At 41.1% G+C, this 8872-nt stretch overlaps 1 protein-coding gene across 2 annotated transcripts in view; it reads left to right on the forward strand.

Moving 5' to 3' along the window:
• Positions 1 to 8872, forward strand: part of NCOR1 (nuclear receptor corepressor 1) — a 53340-nt gene that overhangs the window by 38032 nt on the left and 6436 nt on the right. Inside the window, exons 29-41 of one of the 2 annotated variants that reach the window (XM_008940104.1) lie at positions 174 to 430; positions 762 to 1122; positions 1647 to 1871; positions 2651 to 2860; positions 4280 to 4429; positions 4957 to 4988; positions 5043 to 5130; positions 5706 to 5871; positions 6140 to 6276; positions 7093 to 7221; positions 7689 to 7846; positions 8086 to 8309; positions 8741 to 8872. In XM_008940104.1, the coding sequence (XP_008938352.1) occupies positions 174 to 430; positions 762 to 1122; positions 1647 to 1871; positions 2651 to 2860; positions 4280 to 4429; positions 4957 to 4988; positions 5043 to 5130; positions 5706 to 5871; positions 6140 to 6276; positions 7093 to 7221; positions 7689 to 7846; positions 8086 to 8309; positions 8741 to 8872 (2269 nt within the window). Of the gene's footprint in view, positions 1 to 173; positions 431 to 761; positions 1123 to 1646; positions 1872 to 2650; positions 2861 to 4279; positions 4430 to 4956; positions 4989 to 5042; positions 5131 to 5705; positions 5872 to 6139; positions 6637 to 7092; positions 7222 to 7688; positions 7847 to 8085; positions 8310 to 8740 lie in introns of both variants that reach the window. The other variant, XM_008940103.1, reaches the window with a different exon arrangement.

The following is an 8872-nucleotide window of genomic DNA, read 5'->3' on the forward strand; positions in this document are numbered from 1 at the left end:
GAATATTTATTCATTATTATTTCTGTGGTGAATTTTAGTCTTCAGGGTGTATTACAATAGACTCTAACAAACCCAAGCTCCATACTATAACATGTTGTTAGTTATTCTGTTTAGGAAAGATGAGGCTTAGTAATTATTAGTACCAGTAACATGACTCTTCCATTCTCTAAAAGGCACGCCAAGAGCAACAGCTGAAAGTTTTGAAGAAGGCTTGAAATACCCTAAACAGATTAAGAGAGAGTCACCTCCCATAAGGACATTTGAAGGAGCCATCACTAAGGGAAAACCATATGATGGAGTCACTACTATAAAAGAAATGGGTCGTTCCATCCATGAAATCCCAAGACAGGATCTGTTAAGCCAGGAGAGTCGCAAGACTCCTGAAATGGTGCAGACGACCAGGCCAATCATAGAAGGCTCCATATCTCAGGTAAGTGCAGAAAGACTCACACAGTTCCTTGCAGACTCGGTAGTGAATCAATTTGGGATATTTGAATAATAATGAGAAACAGTGGGGGGTGTTTTGTTTCAAGAAAGCTACCAACTTGAAGTTTAAAAATATTTTCTTTCTGTTGGAAAAGTCTTGACACTTCACCTGTAGGGAACACACTTGCAAGCAAATGTGAGAGAACTGACAAGTAATCACCAAGCTCCAGTTGTGTTTTGTGCTAAAGTGATAGATGTGATGAGCTACAATGAGGTTTTAACCCTCATTTAAAAGGTGGCAGGATCACCTTATCTGATCTTTTTCTCCTTTTCAGGGCACACCCATAAAATATGAAAGCAACTCTGGCCAGTCTGCCATCAAACACAATGTAAAATCTTTAATCACTGGACCAAGCAAGCTACCCCGTGGAATGCCTCAGCTGGAAATGGTGCCAGAAAACGTGAAGGTGGTGGAGCGAGGAAAATACGAAGAAGTGAAGACCGGGGATGCCGTGCGCTCCCGGCACACGTCAGTAGTCAGCTCTGGTCCCTCTGTTCTCAGGTCAACTCTTCATGAAACTCCCAAATCACAGCTGAGCCCTGGGATTTATGATGATACCAATGCTCGGAGGACACCTGTGAACTATCAGAGTCCAATGTCCAGGAGCTCACCTATGATGAATAGAGTTAGTGAGGGTATGTTATTCCTATCCAGAGTAAGACAAGAAGTTTTAATAATTCTAAACTTACTTTTAAACTGATTTCTGTAATCCATTCTGCTTTCTTTTATTCTAATGACTTCTCTGTTTGGAGGGTGGCTAGAAGGAATTTTAGAAGGCTGTAAACTGTTAATTGGAATAAGAAAATTTCAATCTGCCACATTGTAACATGGAGGTGGGAAGGCAATTCCAGCTCAGTTGGCATTTGATTATGGATCACACTGAAAGCATTACCTAGAAGGGTAATGTTTTAAAGGCAGAAGCTGTTCCTCAATTATTTTCCTCACTACATACCTCTCTAATATGGTGAAGTGTGAGCAATCTTAGTTTCAGGATTAGCTTTTTCACCAGAAAGAGTTTGTAATACAAAGCATTCCGTGATGTACTGTATCAGATTGCAGGGTCCTCTAGAACATTCCTTGGCAGCCAGTGTATACTTAAAGCTGTATTTCCTGTTGAAAAACATGTATTTTATTAATTTGGGTTTTTCATTTGGTTTAGCTGGAATATCTTCTGGGAAGCCAGCAAATCATGAAAGGAAAAACACACTCACTCCAACACAGAGGGAGAGTGTGCCAGCAAAATCTCCAGTCCCAGGGGTTGATCCTGTAGTGGCTCACAGTCCTTTTGACCCTCATCACAGAGGAGCAACTCCTGAAGTCTATAGGAGTCACCTCCCTCCTCATTTAGATCCTGCCATGCCATTTCACAGGGCTCTGGATCCTGGTAAATATGCTTATGGGTTTTTTGTTAGTTTGTTTTAGAAATATTGTGTGCTTTGACACTCAGAAAAGATACCTTTAAAGAGCAATTACCAATGGCCAGACATAGTTTATAAGTGACTATATATATATACACACACACAGTGTTGTGGTTTGATTTCACTTTAGTAGGAGACTGAATACCTGGCCAGGAAACCTGATAAACCATTATTGTGTAATACTGCAGTTTTCTTTTAGAAACTGCCAGGTTGCTTCTGCATTGTTAAAAAGTTCAGACAGTATTTTTAGATAAGTATTTGTGAAATATGTTTAAAAGTTTTTCAGGAAAACTATGTGTAGAAGGATGTGGAAGATGCTACAGAATTAAAGTGCAATCAGGACTGTGATTTGTTCTCACTGGGAGATTATCACGCTATCCCTGGTGATACTAAATACAGTAGACTTCCTTTAACCTACCCATCAGTCCACTTCTGTGAGGTATTTTAACCATTTTTGGGTAGTTCAGGCCTTTACATCTTCAGAACTTAAGGATTTATAATTTTAATCAAGTCTCTTCTCTAATGCTTATCTCCAATCTGGATTATTTAGCTTTTCCTCTCTGCATACAGTGCATAAATTCAGTAAAACATCAGTATTAAAATGCTATTTTACTTCACTTGGAATTAAAATTCACTTGGAGAGAATTGATAGGAATTCTCATTGAAGCTTTATAAGCATCTGAAACTTTCATTCGATATCACCCACACTGCTTTCTAAATCTTTTTTTCCCTCCTTCACCCTCAGCTGCTGCTGCTTACCTGTTCCAAAGGCAGCTCTCACCCACCCCAGGCTACCCAAGTCAGTATCAGCTTTATGCCATGGAGAATACACGCCAGACAATCCTAAATGACTACATTACCTCACAGCAGATGCAGGTCAATCTACGCCCTGATGTAACGAGAGGATTATCTCCTCGAGAGCAAACGTTGGCTCTCCCGTATGCAGGAGCAAGAGGTATGTCTGTGGTTCTCCTGATGCCCTTTAGAGGGTGTTTTGGGTTCATGGTGTGGGTGGGTTGGTTGGTTTGGTTTGTTAGTGCTTATAGATAAATGGATGGATGGATGGAGAGATGGATGCATACAAGTGCATATGTATAGATGTGTTTGCACGTGGGTTGTCATACATCTAACTGGCTTCTGTGGATATAAAGGGGAGCTACCTATGTAAACAAGACATTTAAAGGGAAGGCTGTAAGATTTTTTAGTGTTTAAGAAGCAAGACTGTTTTATGCTATTTTAAACTAATATTCAGAAGCATATTTAACTCATTTTCAAACTTCAGAAAAGATAATTATATCAAAATGAGAGTGTCTTAAAAGCAACAGCTGAAAGGGTAAGGTTTGTGAAAAACATGGTGATGGTGTAAAGATATTACATTAGAGAGTTAGCAAATGTGTGTGACCCATTGCAGGGTGAGGAAAGCATAAAAGAGATCTTGCAAAAGTGTAATTCCTCAAAGAAAATGGCAATCTCAACAAGTTAAATTTAAGAACATAAAGGTCAAAAAAATTGAGGGACAATTTGTAAAGCTAAATGAACTAGTAACTTCTTCAGATACACCAGAAGCAAGAAACTTGGCTAAAAAATATGTAGGAAAACCAATAAGTCATCAAACCTCAGAAATAATGCTTTGGGAGATAAGGCCATTACAATACAGCAAAGCAATTTCTTGGCAACTCTCTTCACTGTGGAGCTATTTATATTTCTGTGGTGGAGATTTTCTTTATGGGACATGAGTTTGAGGAACTCTTTCAGGTTGAAATGTTGAGCCAAGTCAAGACTTAGAAAAAAGTTAAAAAATGAATAGTTTTTGGATACAATAAACTGTCCATCACTTCAATAGGTTTGATAATTATTGGTAGAATGGAAGATATTGGTGGAAATTAGGCTGGTAGAGCTAATTATGTTGGGGACTAGACAGAAGATCTTATAGTATTTTTACTGGTTGGAAAAGAAAGGAAAAGTGTTTTTTGTAGTAGGGGAAGTTACACTGGAGTTCAAGTGGCACCTCTGCATTTCAACTTTTCATTTCATTTTATGAATATAAAACGTCTGGAAAAGGAAGTGAATGATGTTGGGTAATACCATTTTGCTGAAAGGTGGGATTACTGAGTAGAGGTGAAGTGTGTTTTTCCAAAGGGCAATTAAAGGGAGTGCTAGACATGCAAATTCTGAATTAATATTTTCCTGAGTTGCTGATTGCCAGATCTAAGAGTATCATCAGCTGGAATACAGTTTTGCACTTCCCTTCGTGTTACTTTTTTTTCTTCCCACTAATCATTTACTGCTGACTTATCAATCAACAGGTTATATAATGCATGGACAATTGTTCTGTCCTTAAATGGTTGTTCTTACGTGTGTCATCTCCTAACAGGAATTATTGACCTGAACAATATGGCTCCCACTATCTTAGTGCCTCATCCTGGAGGAACAAGCACACCACCCATGGAGAGGATCACGTATATCCCTGGTACCCAGCTTACATTCCCTCCCAGGCCTTACAACCCTGCTTCTCTGTCACCAGGTAAAAGCTCTTGTGGTTTGGTGATGCCTCTAATTGTCTGACCTGCTGAGATGATTGACTGTCTTTATTTAGCTTTCATTAATGTCATGTTTTGGTATTTTCTCAGGTGATGATTTTTGCATGCACTTCTCACTTGGATAGCAAAGGTTTTCTCAATGATACCCTTTAGAGTTACATTAGCAGCTGAAGGAGTGCTGATAAATTCAGCATTTGCCCCCTTCTGTCAGGTCTTTATTTGTAGCCATTGGATTATGATTTCACTGACCTCGTGTGTTGAAGGGTGGAATTTGGGTCTATGAGCTCTCTGCAGAAACCACTCTAGTAAAAAGTGGTTGAGCCTTCCACTGACACTGTATGTTAAGCTTTTGTCTTCCTAGATAAGTGGATAGTCTTGAGTGGAATGAAAATGTATTTGGGGAATTTTACTGAAAGTGGATGGCAGAATATGTTGCCAAGTGTTTACATCCAATTACGCTTCACTTAAATATCTCTTTCTGCTACTTCATCCTCTCTTGTGGACATTCCAGGACACCCTACACACCTGGCAGCTTCAGCAGCTGCCAATGCTGAACGGGAACGGGAACGGGAGAGGGAGAAGGAACGGGAGAGGGAGAGGGAAAGGGAACGAGAGCGGGAACGAGAGCGGGAACGGGAGCGGGAGAGGATCGCCTCAGTGCCCACAGAGCTGTACCTGCGCCCAGGTGAGTGCTCCCTGCTGGGCCTGCAGACATCTCTGCTCATTTTCTATAGCCACTGTTACCAACATGCAGCTTGTTAACAGCACACGACTTGTCCAACTTGTGCAAGTACCGGATTGCTTGAGTGTTCTCCCATCACAGTGTAGTACCTAGGGGATGGTGGGAACCCCAGTTACCACCAGCACAACTTGCTGACTTGTCCAACTTGTGCAAGTATCGGGTTGCTTGAGCGTTCTTCCATCACACCTAGGGAATGGTGGAAACCCCAGTTACCACCAGCACAACTTGCACATCATTTAGAGCATTGTAAACAGAACACTGCCATTTAAACCTTTAATACAGTCACATCCAGAGTGGTGGAGGCAACTGGGAGAGGATGTGGAGGCGAGGGTGTTGATACACAGTTCTGCACTGTTGGAAGAGTGATCTAAATACAATTTTCTTTGTTCCCCTCCGTTCTTTGTTCTGCAGGTACAGAGCAGCCTCAGAGGAGAGGGTGTTGATACATAGTTCTGCACTGTTGTAAGAGGGATCTAAATACAACTTTTCTTTGTTCCCCTCCGCTCTTTGTTCTGCAGGTACAGAGCAGCCTGGCAGACCTGGCAGCCATGGATATGTTCGGTCCCCATCCCCCTCAGTAAGGAGCCAGGAAAACATACTGCAGCAAAGGCCTAGTATTTTTCAGGGAACCAACGGGACAAGTGTAATCACACCTTTGGATCCTGCTGCTCAGCTACGTATCATGTATGTTTTATAACTTGCCATTGCAGAGAGATGTTCTAATAACTGACCTTATTAAAAAGTTCATTTAGTCTGAGGAAAATACTGCAGAATGAGGACTTGACACTGTCTTATTGCTCTTGGGTTTATCTGAAATGATCCAATGTGTTTTTACCAGTCCAATTTGAATAGAAATTAGTGTCACAAAAGCTTCACGTAGTTGTATGCACGATATGGCTCTAGTTCTTTTTTTCACGTGATGTAATTCAGAATGCTCCATGTTTGCCAACAGGCAGCTCACCCCTGGAGCTCCCTCTATTACTCAAGGGTTGCCCGCGTCCCGTTACAATACTGCTGCTGATGCCCTTGCAGCACTAGTGGATGCTGCAGCCTCTGCTCCTCAGATGGAAGTTGCCAAAGCAAAGGAGAACAAGCACGAAGGAAGCAGGATAGAAGAGAACATGGGACGCCGGTCAGCTGTGGTTACTGAACAGCAGCAGATGGAGCAGAAGTCACTGGAGGTAGAAAAGAGGCCTGCCCAGTGCCCCTATACATCTGCAAGTTTTTCTGGTGGCAAGTCCCAGGGACAGTCTTCAACAGTAGTCTATTCAGAGGCTGGTAAAGAGAAAGGACCTCCTCCTAAATCCAGGTACGAGGAAGAGCTGAGAACTCGAGGAAAGACAACAATTACTGCTGCTAACTTCATAGATGTGATCATCACTCGACAGATTGCTTCAGACAAGGATGCACGAGATAGGGGCTCTCAAAGTTCAGATTCTTCCAGTAGTTGTACGTATCTTAGTAACTATCTACTTCTTTGCTGTCTGTCTTAGCCTTTTAGGGAAATAATAAGATGTCAAATGATTCTAATGTTTAATGACAAAATAGTCAGCTCTGCACAGTAGAAACACTTAGTAGACAAATACAGGTTTTGCGTATAGTGACTCAAGAGTCTTGCAAGATCAGAGCTATCTGCTTTATCTGGATTCCATGCTACAACATGAAATGCAGGGTAATAAGACTAACCTTATCAGAAGTTAGGGAACTTAAAATTATTTGGTTCACTTTGCAATGCTGTTTTGTTGGAAGTATTTTGTATTACCGTGATATCATGAGAAAAAGACTGGTTTTACTTTCATTTCACTGGTGTCATTTGACTGGGAAGTGCTGGTGTTGCTGTGTATAGGCACCAAAAATGTTCTGTGATATTTACACCTCCTTCCACAACCTTTGCTTGACATTCAGTATCCTCTCACCGGTATGAAGCTCCTGGTGATGCCATTGAGGTGATTAGCCCTGCAAACTCGCCTGTACCTGCTCAAGAAAAGCTACAACCCTACCAACAAGAGACACCCAAACCAAGCCAGGCAGAGAGTAAGTTCATCTGCACGTGCAAATATTCTCACAGTTATCTTGCTTATATTTATCAGCTCCATGAACTCATAATAAGCATAAAATATCTTGGGAGTTGTGACTGCTTAGTGCATGCTTAACTTCTCAGAAGCTTTTGTGGAAGTATGTTTTTGCAGTGATCTGTAGAAAAACTGGAGCCAAATCTGTTGGAACTGACACTTGGCAGTAAACAGAGCTCCTTTACATTACAGCATAGCTGATTTCATTTTTTTTTAATTTATTCTTTAAAATTAATGCAAACTGGTGTTGATGCCTACAATTTGTTACCTATCAGTAATGCTGAAACTATTGTAGTACAGTTTTCAGGTGAGAAATGAGATAAAAGCTAATGCAGCAACACCTCATGTTTTACATTTATAAGCACAGAACTCTGAAACCTTGAACTTTCAGTAATACCATGTTAACAGAATGACTTTTTCTTCAACTAGGTGACCCCAACAGGCAGTATGAGGGGACAATTCACCGCTATCGGACAGCACAGGAACCCCCTTCACCCCAGCAACCTCCACCCCCCTCTTCCCAAGCAGAAGGGATGGCACATGTGCCCAGGACCCATCGACTCATCACCCTGGCTGATCATATCTGTGTAGGTTTATTTGCATGTATCCTTTCAGATGTGAAAAGTTCTATTTTGATGATGAAAACATGTTTCAAAACATAATACCAGTTTTATAATTACTAGTTTACTTGAGGACATTAGGCAATAATGTGCCTGAATTTATAATCTTTTGTTACAATTGGCCTCATATTCATCTAGTTCATGAACACATAAGCTCTGGGCAACAAGTGACCAAGATCTCTTTTCTATTTTTTGGCTACCACCAGCAAATTATTACTCAAGACTTTGCAAGAAACCAAGCAGCTACTCAGGCCTCTTTGCAGCCTCCCACCACTACATTCCAGAATTCCACTCCTGCTCCATCCCCTGTTTCTACCCGGGCAAAGACATCGAATCGCTACAGCCCTGAGTCACAGTCTCAGTCTGTCCACCAGCAGCGGCCAGGTGCTAGAGTCTCACCCGAAAATCTCTCTGACAAGTCCAGGGGAAGGTAATGCATGTATTTAGTTTAACTGCAGATTTTAATTAATGCCCAAACGTGCTATTTATAAAAAACAGCACACGAATCTTGGTGTGGATCAGAAGTAGAGGGATCGTTTGGTCTTGAGTTTTTTTAGGCAGCGTCTGTCTTGTGCTGGTTCTGACAATTGCTTGTCCCTGTGACATGGCTTATAACTGTTTTCCCTTCACATCTTATGCTTAATTTCCAGTCTTTGGAGATGTCTAATTACTTAAAACTTACCAGTGTCATTATGGACAATTCAAAGTCATCTTTTTGAGACTGTCAAACATACTAAAGCATGTAACACATATAACTAGACAGAAGTAGACATCATGTAAGAACTGGAATGCAATTACATGTCTTAAGTACTGCTTTACATGCATTAAGAGTATTTATCTGTCTCTGAATTATGGATGTAGACCTGGAAAATCTCCAGAGAGGAGTCATGTCTCTTCAGAGCCCTATGAGCCAATCTCGCCACCTCAGGTCCCGGTTGTACATGAGAAACAGGAAAATGTTCTTTTGCTTTCCCAAAGAACTGAGCCTGCTGA

The sequence above is a fragment of the Merops nubicus genome, unplaced genomic scaffold, assembly GCF_000691845.1.
Source record: "Merops nubicus isolate BGI_N331 unplaced genomic scaffold, ASM69184v1 scaffold19835, whole genome shotgun sequence".
Taxonomy (NCBI): Eukaryota; Metazoa; Chordata; class Aves; order Coraciiformes; family Meropidae; genus Merops; species Merops nubicus.